Genomic DNA, 19,581 nt, shown 5'->3' on the forward strand with positions numbered 1-19,581 from the left:
TACTTTTGTTCCTTTAAATTTCTTCTAAGAATGTTTTAAAAACAGAATAAAACACCTCAGGCTGTATTTTCATACTTAGTTATTTATGTTTTTTGAATAGACACACTTTTCAGTCTCATATTTAACAATAGTCTATGTTCAGCTTTCCTGAAAAAAAAAAAAAAAAAGAAAAAGAAACCAAACTGCAGGAACAGCAAGGTACAGACATATCTCTCTGCAGTCATCCACAACATGATCACAAGTTCCATTTTCACCTCACTTCAAATCTCAGTTAAAAGAATACCTTTTTTTTTTTCTTTTTTTTTTCCTCCCTGTAGTTGAAATTGACTGCTATTACCTAACTCTGGGGATAGAGCTTATACAAAAGGAGAATGAACTAAAGGAGAACTCTGTGTCATATTCCTATTAATATTTTGAATGATAAAGTCTTTTTAAAAGTACTTCCTTAACAAACTTGGAATATAATCATACTACCCTTTCCTTCCTTCTTATGCCTATAAAAATCAGGACTCCACCATCTATTTATTCTTTTGGAGGTGACACTAATAAATAGAAATTAATTACTCTACCTACTTGGACTTCACACTACAAATATCAGGAATCAGAAGTGGTTGCTATTGTATGCTTTATAAAACTGTCAACAATTACTTTTTAATGGCAAGGCCACTTTGATTTATTAATTTTCATTTTTTTTTTAATGTACTTTTAAAATTTGTCAACCTGAACTGTTCTCATACAGGTGAATCTAATAAACATAGTTCATGCAAACATCTCATACATTTTTTTTTTTTTTCTGTCAAATGGCATTATCTCTCAGGATGGTTTCTGCTTTATTCAAAATTACAAGATGGAGTGATTATTTAGAAAATCTGGATCATTTCAGAGGATATAAAAAGAAAGAACAATTTCTGCTTCTCTCAAAAAGTAAAGCTCCCACTAATACCGCGTAGTCTGTATTACCAGAATATTGTTATATTATATATTAAATATATTACTTATATTTAATATTTATTTATATTTAATATTTAATTATATATATTATTGTATTGTATTGCATTGCACATACATATTATTGTATTGCATATGCAAAAATAATGGCCAATTTGATTTTGCTGTTATTGACAGAGAGGTAAAGACTTACTAAAGACTTTGAAAAAACACAGATTTAGAAAGTCAGGCCCAAGTCCTTAATAAATATGGATTTACTATTTTTTATGGATATTAACAAATAAAGCAATTATGAATAGGCACAAAGCACTAAACAAAATTAGTTGTTTAAATGGTTTGCCATTATCAGTGTTTCACCTCCTATCCATTTGCTTTAGAATTCATGACCCAATTTAGTTAGGCATAATAAGAGCCAAGTGCCTCAGGCAGGATCTGTATCCATTACAACTAAATGCTTCATAAATACATAGACAGGCAGAGTTCCTAAATTGGTGGTTCAAGGCACAATTAGTATATAGGTAGATATGTATCTAAAAGAAGCTGGCAGTAGGAATCACAAGAGATACAAAGTCACTCAACGGAAAACATCGTGAGAGAGGGAGATAATGTCTACAAGTGACAATGAAGCGGTACTTCTACTATCCGCATATAAAGTTGAAAAATGGCATGAAGAGGCAAAGTCRAGAAAAAAGTTGTTAATGAGGTCAGCTTTTGCTGTTATGACGAATGAGAAAGGAGAGGCTTTATATATTTTACATTGAAGCTAATTCAAGAAACAAGTTACTAAAGAATGAAATACAAATGATCACACTGTAATCGGATTCAACACACCAGGAGTACGAATACAATGGTTAACATTCATCAAAATATACTTAGAAATCCTTCAGACTAATTATCTTAAGTTTCCTGTTAATACAATAGAGAGGTACAGAGATGTACATCTGATATTCTATTCATTTTATTCTACAGTAGATAGCTAAAATAGTTTGGAAAATAAAGGCCCTGCTATTCTTTCATTTATCACAGGCCCTGGTACTCATGGGCAACTTCAACTACTTCTTGATATCCATGGGCAACTTCTTGATACAGGTGGTTGACGAACCAACGATGAAAGGGACACTGCTAGATCTGATACTAACAAACAGATATGGTCTAGTGGGAAATGTGAGGGTTGGAGGCAGTCTTGGCTGCAGTGACCATGAGGTATTAGAATTCACGATCCTGTGTGGAGAAAGCTGGGCTAGAAATAGCATTGCAGCCCTGGACTTCAAGGGCACCAACTTTGACCTCTTCAGGGAGCTCCTTGAAGGAATCCCCTGGGTCAGGGTCCTAGAAGGAAAGGGCGTCCAATGGAACTTGCTGATATTCATACACCACTTTCTGCAAGCTCAGGATCACTCTTACAAGAAGAAGGTCGAGCAAGGTGGGCAGGAGACCTGTATGAATAGGCAAGGAGCTGTTGGGTAAACTTAATGAGAAAAAGAGAGCATACATCATGTGGTAGAAAGGCCAGACCACCTGGGAAGAACACACGAACATTGTTAGAGAATGCAGAGATGCAATGAAGAAGGCCAAGGCCCATTTGGAAGTAGAGTTAACAAGAAATCTCAGGGACAACAGGAAAGGCTTCTAGAGGACCAGGGAAAATGTTAGAATGCTGCTGAATGGGAAGGATGCCTTGCTGACGGAAGATGCTGAGAAGGCAGAGTTACTAAATGCCTTCTTTGCTTATGTCTTTACCATGGACTACAAGCCTGGATATAACAAAGATAACTGGAAGAGAGGAAGACTTTCCACTGGTCAAGTAGGATTGGGTTAGAGATTATTTAGGCAAATTGGACACCCATAAATCTATGGGCCCAGATGGGATGCACCCAAGAGAGTTGAGGGAATTGGCAGGGATTATTGCTCAGCCTCTCTCCATCATCTTCGAGGGGTCCTGGAGAGCAGGGGAGGTGCCCGAGGACTGGAAGAGAGCCAATATCACTGCAGTCTTCAAAAAGGGCACGAGGGAGGAGCCAGGAAACTACAGACTGGTAAGCCTCACCTCTATCCCTGGAAAGGTGATGGAGCAGCTCATTCTAGAGAGCATCTCTAGGAATGTGAAGGAGAAGGAGGTGTTGAGGAATTGTCAGCATGGATTCACCAAAGGGAAGTCATGTTTGACGAACCTAATAGCCTTCTGCAATGGGATGATGGGCTAGATGGACAATGGGAAAGATGTGGATGCTGTCTGCCTTGAATCAGCAAGGCTTTCAACACAGTCTCCCATAATAACCTCACAGGAAAGCTCTAGAAGTGTGGACTGGATGAATGCACAGTGAGGTGAATTGAGAACTGTCTGGATGGCAGAGCTCTGAGAGTTGTGATAAATGAGGTCAAGTCTACTTAGAGGCCTATGGCCAGTAGTGTCCCCCAGGGGTCAGTACTGGGCCCAGTGCTGTTCTACTTGCTCATCAAGTAGATCRTCCAAGCAACCTGGATGAGGGGAGAGAGTGCACTGAGCAATTTTTCAAACTATACCAAACTGGGTGGAGTGACCGACACAGCCAGAGGACTATGCTGCCATTGAGAAGAACCTGGACAGATTGGAGAGTTGAGCAGAGAGGTATATTATGAGGTTCAACAATGACAACTGCAGGGTCCTGCACCTGGGGAGGAATAGCCCTAGGCACCAGGACAGATCACGGGTTGACCTGCTGGAAAGCAGCTACACGGAGAGAGACATGCGAGTCCTGGTTGACACCAAGTTAACCATGAGGCAGCAGTGTGCCCTCGTGGCCAAGAAGGCCAATGGGATCCTGGCTGCATCAGGAGGAATGTTGCCAGCAGGTCAAGGGAGGTAATCCTGCCCCTCTCCTCAGCTCTGGTGAGGCCAAACCTGGAGTACTGTGTGCAGTCCTGTGCTCCCCAGTATAAGAATGACGCGGAACTTCTAGAGAGGGTCCAAAGATGATAAAGGGACTAGAACATCTATCAAGGGACTGGAGCATCTCTCGTATGAGGAAAAACTTATCCAATTGGGCCTGTTTAGCTAGAGAAGGGAAGGTTGAGAGGGGATCTGATCAATATGTATAAGAAACTGAGTGTGTATGTAGGGACTAAGGTGCGAAACTCTTTCCAGTGTTGGCCAGTGGTAGGAAAAGGGGCAATGGGTATAAGATGAAACACAGGCAGTTCCATCTCCATGTGAGGAAGAACTTCTTGACTGTGCGGGTGACAGAGCCCTGGAACAGGTTGCCCAGGGTGGTTGTGGAGTCTCCTTCTCTGGAGATCTTCCAAACCTGCCTGAATGCCACCCTCTGCCATGCTAGGTGTCCCTGCTTGAGCTGGGGGGTTGGATGAAATGATCTCTAGAGGTCTTTCCAACCTTAAGCATTCTGTGATTCTGTAAAATACTAACCATATTTCTACTCCTAAAAGTGAGCTAAACTGATTAGCTCAAATGGGGATATTAAAATTGCAGTTGTTATTCTAACGAGAAAGCTAGAGAAAAGACCTTAAGGAGTCAGTGCAGGTACTGTGGATATGAAATAAGAAAACAATATCATCCCAACAGTCCATCTCTCTYAAAAGAAAAAGAACACAATTCTTTTAGGAAGGGATTCAGTTAGACACAATCTTTTTCAGATTTCAGTGTGGAAATGTGTAAATGGACATTTTAAGAGAATAAATCATAATTTGCATATTTTAAGTTATTGTGAATTATATATTATTGTTAAATAGGTTGCAAGTTATATATATATGTGTGTGTGTGTATATATATATATATATATATATATATGAATTCCAAAATTCCAAATTAACTAATAACTCAGGACATTTTTTTTTTTTGATAATCTGGATTTTGGATAAATCTGACTAACAGGTAGGAAACAGATACAATACATGGCCTGTGTATATTACTTGGCAAAATAAAGTTATCAGCAAGTTACCTTGATGCTACGATATACTAAATCTCTTATTATTTCAATATATTCACTTCAGTTTTGGAAGATGATAAAGTTGTGGAATAGAAATCCGTGGGTAGGACATAGCTACATATGCTTAAAATGGACTATGAAAATGGACTTCATACCAAGCTGGGTGAATATAAATTCTAATTCAGTACAAATGTCTTCAAGGAAAAGCACATTCAAGGTAAAAATAATCAAAGACTATTTGGTCATACTACAAAATTTACTGTGCACATCTATAATTAACAAAGTAAAGAGATAACAGACAGTATATTGAATGAAATGGACAATATTAAAATGCAATAGCATAAATTAATAGTGATACTTCCGGGCAAACACCAAGCCCAGTATTTGTCAAGACATTTTAAAAGGATACATTGTGCAATTAGAAATAGTTGATGAGAAAAATAAAAAAAGATATATGAAACTAGGACAAAGAGCGACTGGATAGACAATTCTTGAGGCATTGAATGAGGCATTTGGGGCAATAGAGGCATAATAAAAGTCTAATAAACAAAATTTAGCTGGGAAAGGTATAAGAAGGAACCTTATAAAAAGATACAGGAAGCCACTATTCCTACCTCAATGAGAAAAGGGCACTGAATTTTAAGAAGCTAGTCAATGAAAATATTAAAAGGAAGAGACTTCTCATCTATATTATGGAGTTAATTGCCAAAGAAGTCATATTATGCTAATATAGAAAGACTTAGTGGGGTCTGTTATTTAAGAAGAAAAGTTATAGTAGCTAGGGTTAAAGCCCTTTGTAGATTCTAAACTGTAAGGGTTCAAGTTTTAAACCAAAGTCATATTATTGAGAGTTAGGAGGAGGTCTTCTTAGGGATCTTCTTTATTTACTGAGGCTAATAACTGTTGGGGGAAAAAAAGACATTGGGGAAAAAAAAGAAAAAAAAAAAAGAAATCAAAGCAATCCTTAAACTTATGTATTACTTATATAACATCTTCTGAAAAACGAAAAACGAAAAGGATACTGAAGAGAGAAGCCAGGTCCTTTCCTACAGTAACTAGTTAAACACTATGTTAATTCCAGTTTTAATTTCAAGTGATATCCAAATTTATTGTGACTATCCCATAGTCAGAATCAAGAGTGATAAAAACTCCAAACAAAAATGACTCTTTTTTTTTATTATTTTTTGCATTCAATTTTGCAGTGCTAGCCTAACTCTCCAAACTCTTCTTAAGTTTTGTTATTGGAAGAGATTTGGCTGGATATGAAGACAAATTACTGAGTTCAAATTATGGAGATCTGTTAAGAGCTTTTGATTTCGGACAGAGACAATTATTGCTCCTGTACTGCTCCAGCTCTGACAAGAGGGTTAAGTGGCTCATCTCATATTTGCATTCATACAGAGCTCATACACACAAAGGTAAGTAATTGATATTGACTAGCACAGGCAAGTAGAAAAGGATCTCATGTCTCCCAGTTTTGCAAACTACTTATCAGATGAAGTAAATCTACAGCAAATGCACAAGCAATTGTAAAAATTGTCCTGCTTTTTTTAGGTCAACTGTTCTGTCAGTGCCCGAGACTTGAGAATTTCATATACCTGGTTTTCATTAGATCAGTCAGAGATGTATACAGATTTGTACTGTATAATACAGTATACAGTACAAATGTATACATCTCATACTGTATACAGTATAATGTATACATCTCATTGTACTTGACTTAATATTTAGAAAACATTGTGTATTAAAATTAAAATTAAAATTAAAATTGCTAACTGTATTATTAATTCATCACTTCCACTTTGGCCATTTTGAAATGATGCACATTATATCTATTAAACTGAGGGATGATTTGGAGATGGAAAGAGTAGAAGATACCATTGAATTTATTGTACTTTTAAATTGAAAAAAATATACTCAACTGATGATATAGGTCTTTAGTTTTAATCTCATTAAGAATGTTTGTCAATGCAATCATAATTATTAATACAATAATTTTGTTTCTTATATATTGTTTCTTCTCTTTCCCAAAGTATATTGCAGTATTTGTAAGTATAGCTTAAGTGGCAACTGTAAACCATTACATAACTCATTTATTTTTTTCCATAGCTAACCCTATCAATCAGATTTTCATTAATTCAGCTAATACCAATGGATTGAATTGTTTTTACTTTTTAAGTATAAATACCAAATTTTGCAGGAGTTAATAAAAAGGACTCCATTCAATCAAACCTCCTCAGGAAAGCATATTCCCTAACGTGTGTGTTTTCTTTTCTCTCCTTCATCATTTATTCTGTGTCTCATGTCTGACATTCTGTAATGCAAATACTTTTCAGAGCTTCTAAAATACCTCAGGCTGAGCCTACAGCTACAAAGCTGTATAACCATATGGTTTCTAATAACATAAAGCATTATGCAACACCTATGTACAGGACATTTTTACCCAGGTGTTAGGCCCTGTAACACAAAGAGATCTATCTGATAGTGTATAACCTCACAGGTTTGGCACTACCTGTTTTGTTTGTGCCGTATTTCTATTGTAGCTAATTCTATTGTAGCTTCCCTAAAATCTATGGGTCAGAAAAATACCTATAATCTGATGAAAGCTATGGGGACTTTTCATTTGAAAACCTCACTTTATTGTTATTGCTTACTATTTATAGCTCTACATTCTTTTTTTCATTTTGCAGATTTGCAGATGAAAAAAACAGGGAGGAGTGGCTCATATTCTAGAGGGCTATGCTGCCATTTGGAGGGATCTGAACAGAATGGAGGTATGCACAGAAGGAAACCTGAAAAGTTCCAACAAAGGGATGTGCAGAGTATTCAGTATATTTGGCAAGAAAGTCTTTGCCTGTGATTACATTTAGAATCACAGAATCACAGAATCACAGAATCACAGAATCACAGAATGGTTAAGGTTGGAATGGACTTCTAGAGATCATCTGGTCCAACCCCCCTGCTCGAGCAGGGACACCCAGAGCACGGGGCACAGGGCGGCATCCAGGTGGGTTTGGAAGACCTCCAGAGAAGGAGACTCCATAACCTCCCTTGGCAGCCTGTTCCACTGCTCTGTCACCCTCGCAGTAAAGTTGTTCTTCCTGGAACTTCCTGTGTTTCAACTTATATCCCTTGCCTCTTGTCCTACCAATGGCAGTCATGAGAAGCTTATTATTAAAAAAAAAAGAGTTCAGAACTTTTAGCCACAGTTATATTAAGCATTTGAAGCAAAAACAAGTAGTTTCAAGAACACATTTTAAAAATCAACAGAGAACATTCACCTTTATAAATGCCATTATATCCTCCATGGACTTCTCCAGAACTAGAGATTTCTTCAAGATGAGCCCCCTGGTCAGATGTAAAGTATACAAGAGTTTTACTGTTCAGATTGTTTTTCTCCAAAACATCCAGAATCTGGCCTAAAAAAAAAAAAAAAAAGAAAAAAAGGGGAGAGGGAACCGCACAGCTTTAATGTCTTTGGGAGATTTTTTTGTTTGGTTATCTGTACTATGCACAAATATTGTTTGTAATTATGACTTTTTAGTTTACATAAAAATATTATTATACAATTCCAAGTATCACCATGCAACATACAGCAGGGGACAACTGCAGAAAGTCTGTTGCAATCAAGACTATGGTTCCATTGCTGCAGGGTTTCTGGAAGTATAAAAATGAGAAGATTTGTGCACATCAGAGAAAAGGACTGATCCACAGAGAGCCAGTGACCTTTGGAAGTAGTTGTTCTCAATGAAGGAAACCCCACAGCAAGAAAATTCAAACTGTTGAGGATATCTGAAAGACTCACAGCATGCAGAACAAATCTGGGGGTGAAGCTGGGGGGTAAAGCTTTGCTGCCTAGCAACCTATAGAGGCAGCATGGCAAACATCTCAGTGTGAATGTTAGAATAAGGCTCTCCAAAAGAAAAGTGAATTAATGAATGGAATGCCTCTGGAAGCCTGCATGGTTTCATTATATAACCTAGAAATCAGTCACTAATTTCTGGTCATATATGAACAGACAACAACTAAGCTCAAAATTTGCAAGGCAATAAGGACACACATAAACATATATTTAAAAGAGGAATCCATATGGATATGCTGTGAGACACCGACGCACCGTAAGCTCACATTTCATTTACACAAAAGGTTCCTTAACACTACTCTGGCACTGTAGAGGAGCCTTGCAGTGCACATAAATTACTTTTAAACCTATTTAGAGAGTCTGAATTCTTTTAAGAGGGCTTCTGTATGAATGAGAGTGAAACCACTCTTTGTAACTTGCTCCAGAGAATTATATACTGATTAGGAATGTAAAATTATTGCGCCTGGAAACTCACCAAAGTATAAGAATGTGTTTCTTCACATCATCCTCCAAATGAGTTTTAACCTTGTCCTTCAGATATCCCACAGTGTATAAAGATAATTCTGTCTTCACAACCATTTTTTCTTTATCCTTTTTACTTAAATATCCGAGGGTGGTCCAATTTGAATGCTAATTTTGATTTGTTCATCTGTCCACTAAGAATTAATTCATCAGCTGATGCATAATTACTGTGTCAAACAGGATGAGATAAGAACTTAGAAATGCAGAGCTTGTTTCATAAAGAAGCAGCCTTCTTCAGCAATTTTCAGATCATCATTTTAGTTGCTAGGCTCCTCTTCTGGATAAGGAGTAGTTATCTCACCCTGCTTCTAATAACTTGTCTATTAATGCTATGGTATTTGAAAATTGCTTTTCTATAATAAAAAAAAAAAAAAAAAGGTTGAGTGCCTTCATTTCTTATCAGCTCAGATGAGTGGGTCATCAATAAAGGAATGTCAGCAGTTAACTAAGTGTTACTTATTGTTCTTGTTTGTAAACTAGGAGCAAAGGAGAAATTTAACAGCAGGAGAATTTGTTTATCTAAATTTTGAAACCTTGTGGGAGTTGAAATTTCCAAACAAAGCTGAGGAAAATCTGTTTCCAAGGCTGACATTTTAAAGCAGTTGAGTTAGAGGGAAATTTGGGTAACAGCTCATGCATACCCATCTGGCAAGTCATTTGCTTGCCTTTGCAGGTAGACTAAGTGCCAGGCAAGAAAGAGGCAATTTATCATTGGCTTATGCAATTGTTTGGACACTATACTTACTAAGTRGTGATGATGTCTCTTGGGAAGAGGATAATAATGAGAGAAAAAAAAAAAAAAAAGGAGCATATAGGCAAGATAGGATATTAATCCCCAGAATTACACTTCAACCTACATAATTTTCTGGTGCTATGACTTTAAACATAATGACATTTTACAAAAAAATAAATATTTAATGATATGCACAGCTTTCATTAACTTGGACTTTTTCATGCATTTAGCATATAAAACAAAATGAAAATAAAACATCATATTAAATGCATATGATAAAAGACCATCAATGTTTCCAGTAAGCAAAGACATCTGCGGTCATTCCATAGTGACCATTTTGATTTCCTAACTAATCTGGTAAAAAAAAAGAAGTAATGAAAAATGTCTCACACAAATAGAATTAGTTAAGTAAAATCATTACTTAACATCATTACCTTTTTTTTAAAAAAAAAAAAAAAAGAAAAGAAAGTGGAGTATGTTGAGTCAGGCTCTAGAAACAATGAATAATTCTAACATTGAAAGACTATCTGTTTCAGAAAAAAAATGATGCACAGATAGTCTCATCCAAAGCCTGTTGATTTCAGTGGCAAAAATTCCATTTATTTTATTTTGTTGTCTTTTTTTTTTTTTTTTAACAGAAAGTGATGCAGCTACATAAGGGCTAATTAATAAACGATAACTTATCTTAGCAACAATATTTTACAGTAAATATGGTGGTAATTCAAATGACACACGCTGCTATCAGAGAATGGACATACAATGCAGTCACAGAAATGAAGCAAGACTTCCATTTCTATTTTCGTCTTGAACACTGACATCTTTTGGAATGAACACTGTATAAATAAGCAATAAAGTGTGTGCTACCATGAGATAAGGCGTATTAAAGTGCATTTGAATGATGTGGTTACCATTAGCACAAGCAATATATTAACATATTAGCATTTCTAAATGGTAACAGAAGAAAAATACAAAGAATGTATTGTGGATATCTGTGAACAGAGTATTATATCAATTTTGGAAGCAAATACTACAAAGCCAGCAAAATATATTTTTTATGATTTTCTTTTCTTTCTTTTTTATTCTCTTCTATTTTTTTTCCTTAACACTTCCATTATTGCTATGTCTACAGATTTCAGTGAGACTTCAGAGTTAAGCTGCTTCATAAACAACTATTCCTAGGAAATGCCAGTCAATAAACAAGGAGACTAATCTAACCTACTACAGCTATCCACCCTTGCATGGGAGAAATCACAACTGTGAAATGGCCTTTTTTTTTTAATCTTTTGGTAGAAAAGTAAATATAGGCAACTTGCTCACAAATAGATACCTTTATATTAGACATCAGAGAAGTTACGATGAATCCCACCCAAACTGTTAACTGTTGGATATACAACTGCAGAAGCTTTAGTACCTTTTTAACAGCATGTTGAACAGAAAAAAAAAAAAAAGAAAAAAAAGAAAAAAAAAAAAGATGTATAATTTACAAAACTATTGAGCAATTAGAATTGAAGATCAAATCTCAACATATTGCCATTCTGGGAAAGTATATCCAACCTAGCCCAAACTTAAGTGGCTAACACTGAAGAAAACAAAGAAATGAGATCACTGAACACTTTACTTGTCTTTGTATTTTTTTTTGAATTTATATTTATGTATATTAATGAGAGCATTAAGATGCTCTTAAACCTTGCTATGTGAAATTAYAAAGAATTTTTTCTCTCTTCAAGTGAAGTTACCAATTTGTATAGTGCCAACCATGTGACAGTGAGGAGCAATTGAATCCATTCTTTGGGAGGAAACAGCAGTTCAACAGCTTGTTGAACACAATATAAATGCTAGATGAACAAGCCTTTCTACTACTGAATATAATTTATGAGGTTTCGAACTACATAAGACTCACTCTATATTCATCCGGGTTAGGATATATGGATTATAAACTATGGAAATTCATTTGAGATAAAAGGCAAAAACATGGATAAACAATGAAGTTTACAAATATGTTAATGACTTAGAAGCTTCTTCATAGGGTTAAGCAATCAAGCATATAGAATTGTTTATTTTTTTTTGTAAATCTTTTTAATAGATTAGCTTACTGTCATTTGAAATCAGTAAGAGAGAAATGTTAAAACTATTAACTTAAAAAAATTGACTATTGCTGAAAATATGAGAAAAAAGCTCTAGAATCTAGAAAAACTCTGTGTAACCTAGGCRCCAGGATACAATAGTCTCTCTGTTCTCACTTAGGACAGCTATACAGCAGTTTGCCTGACTCAAAGAAACAACAGGATTCTGAAGGACAGATATTAAGCAGTTGTAAGAGAACATGACATCTCAGGACATGACATTGATGATAAAGGGAATTCTAGAAAATAAAACATTCTTAACCAATTCCAAAAGCTTTTCACATGATACTATTGTACCTCGGAGATTAGAGGAATCTTGAGACAATTAGGAGACAAAGTGATTTAGGAAGATGAGCCATCACATCTCTAGCTGCCCAGAGGAGACAGATATTATTTTTGTCTATTCTCTCAATTTTAGCATTACCTGTTGATATTTCTACTACTTTTTGTTAATATTGCTAAYCAGAATCACAATAAACCTGTCTTCAACTGCAGGGGTTTAGCTCTGCTACTGGCAACCAATGAATGTTATGAATATGTGCATCAACTTCCAGAAATTATACCTATATGCATACGCACCTGGAAGCCAAAATTCCTTGCAGAATAGGTATCAATGCCATTCTGCTATACAGCCATCACCTCCCTCTGTTTATTTTTCAGAACCATTTGCTCTTTAATGCACTGATCTGATTACAAAAATCCAGTGACTAAAACCTTTATATCAAAAGCAAGCTTTGTAACTAAGACCAAGACATCCATATCTTAATTCTAGGTTTCACACATTTCAGGTTATAAATATGCAAATACTTCTGTGGTATGCTCAGAGCCATTCAGTTTCCCCTTGATAAATATGTAAATCATTTTGTCTCATCAGTGGGGAAGTAATTATCACTTTCAGACCTAGTCATTGAGCACAACACTCGAGGTAAAGATGGAAAATAATAAAACTATTGACTGCAAGACAAGAAGTTACTGCACACATGGTGAACAGTACATCAACTCTGCATGCCACTTGTTTAACATTCAGAGCTAGAATACAACCACAATCAAGTGGAAATTTTTGGAAGAAGCAATAGATTGATGTGATGGCACATTATTTAGTCAGTCAATAGAGCACAGATACCTAAGGAGAGAGGTGATTCTGCATAGAGGTAGCATATGAAGCTCAAAGGTGACACTGAGTAATATAGGTGACACTAATTAATATAATTTTGACTATAGCAGAAAACAATGCATGACCAATTACACTACATATAATAATTCCTGCAGAAAAAGGTAGAGTGTAGATTCAGCGGGAAGGCTCATATCACTTCCACTATAGTACTTCGGGTTTTTTTTTAAACTTGTGCTATGGAAACAGTCCATGTAAAATTAAGTCTTTTTAAAAGTGCAACCCTAGATTTTTAAATATACTGGGTAACCTGATACTATAGGTTGACGGTATCTTTAATGTCAGTAAGACATTCTGCCAAACAAGTAGCATCTGGGTCTGAAAAAACACATCTATAATGTGCATCTTTTAATTAAGGCCAAGAACACACATTCAAAGCAAATCAGATCATTGCCACTTAACATATTTCTGTTTGCAGAGGAAAGCATTTCCTGGATTCTTAGAACTGGATTCTTTTAAACTAAACTTGAAGGATGGACTCCAAGAGAGCACTTAATACACTCCAACTGCTGATTGTCCCCCAGAGTAGAACTGGTCTGAAGTAACAGATTTCATATCTCTGATGATAATGAACCCTCAAGTGTCTCTCTCTCAATGAGGTTTAGATGATCTATACAATATTTAGAAATTATAGCAGCAGGAGCAAAACATATAAATGTAATCACTGCAAAGACACTTGAGTAACACTGGCGTATGCTCCCTGAAAATGTAATTCCATGTATCTCTGAACAACTGAGGAATTAAGAAATCCATAAAGGATTGTCTGACGCCCAAATGAGTAATATATCATAATTTATGAATTATGTATGTATTATTCACTCAAATATATACAACTATTTATGTGAAACAATAGTTTACTTGATGTTTTCTTTAGGTATGTGACACTGGTCAAAAAAAATCTATAGCATTAATATGCTAACAATGTTCTAACTGCTTATCTTAATAATAACTCTTTATCTATTCACTAGTTTAAGAGCTATTTTCTAGTTCTTCTTAACTTAGCCAGTTCCATGTAGTTTTTATGGAACAGGAAAATAGAAAGTGGAAAATAGGAAAGAAGAATACAGAGGAAGGTCATCTTGATCTACTCTCCACATTAGCTCTCCAGCTTGAAAGACAATCGGAACTTGTCAGTGTTGGGAGTTCAAAAAGTGGTAGGATTAATGTATTCCACACTGAAACTACAGTGCTAACACAAAAGATCATATGTGTGCCAGGACAATACATTGCAATATAAAGTGGATGGGATTTAGCTACAATGGACCAGTCCTCATCTGAGATATCTGCTATAGTCATCTTTTATAGATTATGAAACAAATTACTCATATTTATATGCACCTGACATATCTTTGACATATCTTTTGATGAATGTTCCAAAAGTTCCTAATTCTTTTTGTGATGAAGAAAGTCAATGGTAACTGTTTCAAGTTTAAATACCTACAATATAAGATTTACTATTGTTCAAATCAGTAGCTGGGATGTCTAGATAGTCTGCAGAATATCAAATCATTTTCTCTTCTTGGACGACAAGCACATCAAATCATACTAAGGGCTTGGAGAGGGACAGTTTTTTACAGAAAACAAAGCTAACTTTGGTGTGTGGTCATTTAAACTATTTGTATGTTTTGTATTGTATTAATATGCTCTGTATTTGGATTTGGATTGTCCCGTAATCTTAAACTTGTAATTGACTTGTGGCTATTTTTATAGTCTTATAAGTATAATATGCCTTTCAGACTCTCAGGAAAAAAATTCAGCATAGCGCACAGCAGGTTATATATGCATGTATATATACGCATAGATTAGTAGTTATGAATGTATCAACCAAATTTTTACTTACAAATATATAGAAACTTTTCCTAGAAATAAGTACCATGTCTCTTATTTTCAAAATCATACAGGATTTAAGTTATTTTGTAAATCTGCAACTTGGAATGATATTTTACATGCATATAAACGGCACTTTTCATCCTCTAGTGAATCATAAAGTAAACAGTTAAGACGTGCTTCTGAAGGTTGTGAAGAGTTCTAAGTGTAGCTGCAATATAGACAATTCAGAATGGCAAAGTCTTAAAATTACATGACTACTACACAACTGCAAAGATAGATTTTTTTGAGAGTTCATTAAAGGTCAAAAGTATAACTATTTGGTGGCTATCTGCTTATTAGTATTTAAATTAGCTAATAAATGTGCTGATTGAAATTCACTTTTAGACCTTATATCYGCTCAACACAAGGCTAGGTATTTCTAATGTAAATCCTGATTTTGAGCCTACTTAAAATGTTAAAATATGAGATATGCTCATGCAATTTCAGAAGGGTCTATTGCATTTTTCATGTGATAACTTCGAGGGTAAATTTACATCTTATCTGCACACATCTGAGAAAAAAGATGCCATTTCACACATATATGTAAGATGCATAATGCAAAAGACACAGTCTACTGCCCCATTCCCCATGTTTTACATCCAAATATCGGAAATGTTTTTTTTGGCAGGACCGAGGCAAATTGTAATGACAACAAAAGGATGCTATTCATTTTTGAACTAAACTGACTTCAGATGTTTCATTATTCCAATACATGCTGATTGATGCAGTAATTGGGGAGAGTTGAAAGAAACTCTTCTCTATATCTTAAAAATTTAAACACTTATTAGTGTCAGAGGGTCTATTTTGCAGTCAGTTTTAAACTGAACATGTATATCCACAGATCCAAATGCATAATATCATCACTATGTCAGATTAAGAGATAAAACACTTAAAACAAGGTAAAATATATAAACCCATATTTTAATCTTGCACCTTTTTTTTTAAAAAAGAAAAGTCAATGTTTTAATTTTTGTAACTTTTATTAAACAAATATTGTCCTGGAAGTGGCATAAAATAGGTTAATAATGTAGCCTAGACATTTATTGTCTTTCAAGAATCAATCTTTTAATATTTGCTGCATTTAGGAGCAGAGCTTAGACCTTTGCTGTAAATCATATTACAGAAAATGAAGAGAATTTTTATTAAGATGGAATATTGCTCATAAAATCTTAATTCTTTCCATTTTCCAGCTTTCTGATTTTAGTTGTGTAAATCTAATCTTACTTTAATGTAGTTTATTTTTAATTACCTCACCCCAAAACTGAAGATTCCATTTGTTTTTCTTGAGATTTGAATGTCACTATGCACATTTGCCATTAAAATACATTGCTAATTGCTATTGGGACACCCAGCGGCAAGAGACTAGTACACTAGCGTCTACTAGTATTGCTAGATACTTGAAGCCTGAATGCAATTAATATCTCCTAACCAGGCAAGCTGTGAATATATCTCTATAAATATGTTACTATGTATGAAACTGTCCTCAAGGAAGTTTCCTACCAATGAAGGTAGAAAACACAGCACATAGCCTACAAGAAAAGAAAATTCTGCCTTTTTCTGGTCTGGATTTTGGAAATAGAAATACCCAATCTCTTCTTAAATTTAAATGGATGTACCTGAGATCTCAGCTTAAGCCACAATTTTTTTGCCCCAGGCATTTTAAAATAAGGGCCATGATCATCAAGCCCATTTCTTTGTCTTTTCTCTACCTAATTCTTAAATATGAAAAAGTCAAAGTGACATCAGTGAAACTATATGACATCAGTGAAACTATAAATGGAGTTATTAATCTGAGTTTACAAAGGTTCAGCAATGTGTCATTTAGCCTGTAAGAAATTAAAAACTGTAGGTTATGAGGTTGCCTTGTGTGAAGAGAGATTCCTAAAAGGGTTCTGCTTTGCTTACAAGGGCTTGAGTGAAGTGTGTATATTAGGATAACTTGAATTATTTGATATGAGGAATGATCACTTACAAAGGAACACATGGTAAGTTTATAAGTAACCTTTTACTGAGTGGAGTGGCTGACACTCCAGAGGACTGTGCTGCAACCGAGAGGTAGCAGGAGACAGACTGGAGAGTCGGGTGGAGAGAAACCTCATGAGGTTCAATAAGGACAAGTGCAGGGTCCTGAACCTGGAATAACCCCAGGCATAACCGCAGGAATAACCCTAGGCACTACTAGAGAACAGGGGTTCACTTGTGGCTCTCTGTGGAGCCACAGACAGGGATTTGGGAGTCGTGGTTGACAAGTTAACCACGAGGAAGCAGTGTACCCTCGTGGCCAAGGTGGCCAATGAGATCCTGTACTGCATCAGGAAGAGTGTTGCCAGCAAGTTCAGGGAGGTGATCCTCATAAAAGAGATGCTCTAGTCCCTTAGTCATCTTTATCACCCTCCGCTGGACCCTCGCTAGAAGCTCCACATCACTCTTATACTGTGAAGCCCAGAACTGCAGACAATACTCCAGGTGCAACCTCACCAGAGCTGAGGAGAGGGGCAGGTTCCCCTCCCTTGACCTTCTGGCAACACTCCTCCTGATGCAGGCCAGGATCCCATTGGCCTTCTTGGTTACGAGGGCACACTGCTGCCTCATGGTTAATTTGGTGTCAACCAGGACTCCCAGGTTTCCCAGAGGGCTCTGTGGAGCTGTTTTCCAGCAGGTCAACCCCTAATCTATATTGGTGTATAAATTGCTCATGGTATCTGAGGAGCTGACAAGAATGAAGGCTATATTCTAAACTTACTCCGCTTTTTGTGCTAGGCCATTCTTTTTATTAAGATTAAAACACATTTACATGTATTTACATGTATTATTCCATGTTTGCCTGTTTCTTTTAAATTCCAGTCTGCTTCCAGCAGAAATAAAATCAATTTCCGACATACCTCTGCCACTAAATTACAACCAAGGAGCGTAAAGCTTTTATCCTTGGTAACACAGAAATCAGCTTTGCAGACAGATTTATCTGAGGGCCAAGTTAATTACACCTAATTTAAGGTAGACTGAGAAAGAAATTATACATGAGCCCACTTAGTAGCTTTCACAAAGGGGTGCTCCCTAAAAGTAGAAGATGCTTCTCCTCTGTCTTTTCCTTCCAGCACTGTCATCCTTCTCCTCCAAGCTGTCTAGTGGAATGATGATACTGGAAGCACTCTCTTCTCCCTTTCTGTAAAAATAAGCTGCTAGAGCTGGAGATGTAATATTTAACTTTATGCTGTTCTAAGATAGGGCTTGGATTATGTTAGAGTTTCTCTTTCATCATCTTAAGCAAGCAATTAATCTCTTTGGGGTTAGACGCTCCTTTGGATATTGAACTTAATATAACCAGTGTAGTCTGAAATCTGCTGGGTGCTCTCTGGGTTAGTACACTGTGCTCTCCAGGAGGATATATAACGAAGCAACTGTGGTGGGGTGGGAGAGGGACTCATTTAAAAAAAGAAAATTCTGTATAAACATACTACAACAAAACAAAAAGAAAGAGAAAACAAAAGCATTTGAAATGCCCTGGATATGTTAAATTAAATACACAGGAAAAATTAAAAGTAAAATTAACACCTGGAATTTGAACCTTGTGATTCAGTAGTTTGAACTCTTTGCATGGTAATTTACTACCAAGATCCAACTTGCACCTACAATGAAGAACTAGAACCTACAATGCAGAATCAACACTGTTACAAGATTTATTGTGTGCTAATTGCTTTCACTTGAGAATTAGCTTCCCACATTTTTAACAGCATGGTCTCAAAATAATTAACATACATTTCAAAAGAAGCAAGAAAATGTTGTATCTATCCAAAGAAAGAGCAATGATGTTTTTGAAAGTTCCCTTAGGCTTCTCAGAATTACCAACAAGACTGAAATGCATTTCCTGAATTATGTCGGAAGTCGTTCATATAATTTTAATTCACATGTTGGAGAAGATATTTCATTCATTTTAGAAGAAATACTATTGAATTCCCAAGACCAGATGTAATATTGAGTTTCTGAGTTCAGCTATACAATATAATAACATATCAAAGTCTAAACACATATCAAGACCTGGAAGTCAAAGCAGCTTTACTCCTCCTTATTCCCACTTCTATGCATTCATTAGTAAAGAAGGGAATGCCCCCTGAATGTAAGTCCTAATACTTTGCTACAGATCCAGAGCTAGATCAATGTGTGACTGGAAACAAAGCTATACCACAGCAGTAAGTAAATCTGAACATCATCTCTGTGTCTCAGTTTTTCACCTGTAGAAAGATTTCTCTCTTTGTGAAACCTGCATTTCACAAATGCATTTTGGAAACGTTTATTTCTGAATGTGTTATATGATCTAGCAGGGTAATGCCACATAAAAGATCAGAGAGATGTATAAAAAGAGAACTTGAAGAATCTTAAATAAAACTAGAAAATTTATTCTCAACAGTTAAAACTATCCCTGCTGTTGAATA

General features: G+C 35.8%; 1 protein-coding gene across 2 annotated transcripts in view; it reads right to left on the bottom strand.

The window, feature by feature from the left end:
• Positions 1-19,581, bottom strand: part of STS (steroid sulfatase) — a 97,030-nt gene that overhangs the window by 29,659 nt on the left and 47,790 nt on the right. For both annotated transcript variants that reach the window (XM_026040393.1, XM_026040394.1), the window contains exon 9: positions 8,153-8,290. In XM_026040393.1, the coding sequence (XP_025896178.1) occupies positions 8,153-8,290 (138 nt within the window). The remainder of the gene's footprint in view (positions 1-8,152; positions 8,291-19,581) is intronic.

This window comes from Nothoprocta perdicaria, unplaced genomic scaffold (genome assembly GCF_003342845.1).
Source record: "Nothoprocta perdicaria isolate Ctin4 unplaced genomic scaffold, notPer1 scaffold_255, whole genome shotgun sequence".
In the NCBI taxonomy this organism is placed as follows: Eukaryota; Metazoa; Chordata; class Aves; order Tinamiformes; family Tinamidae; genus Nothoprocta; species Nothoprocta perdicaria.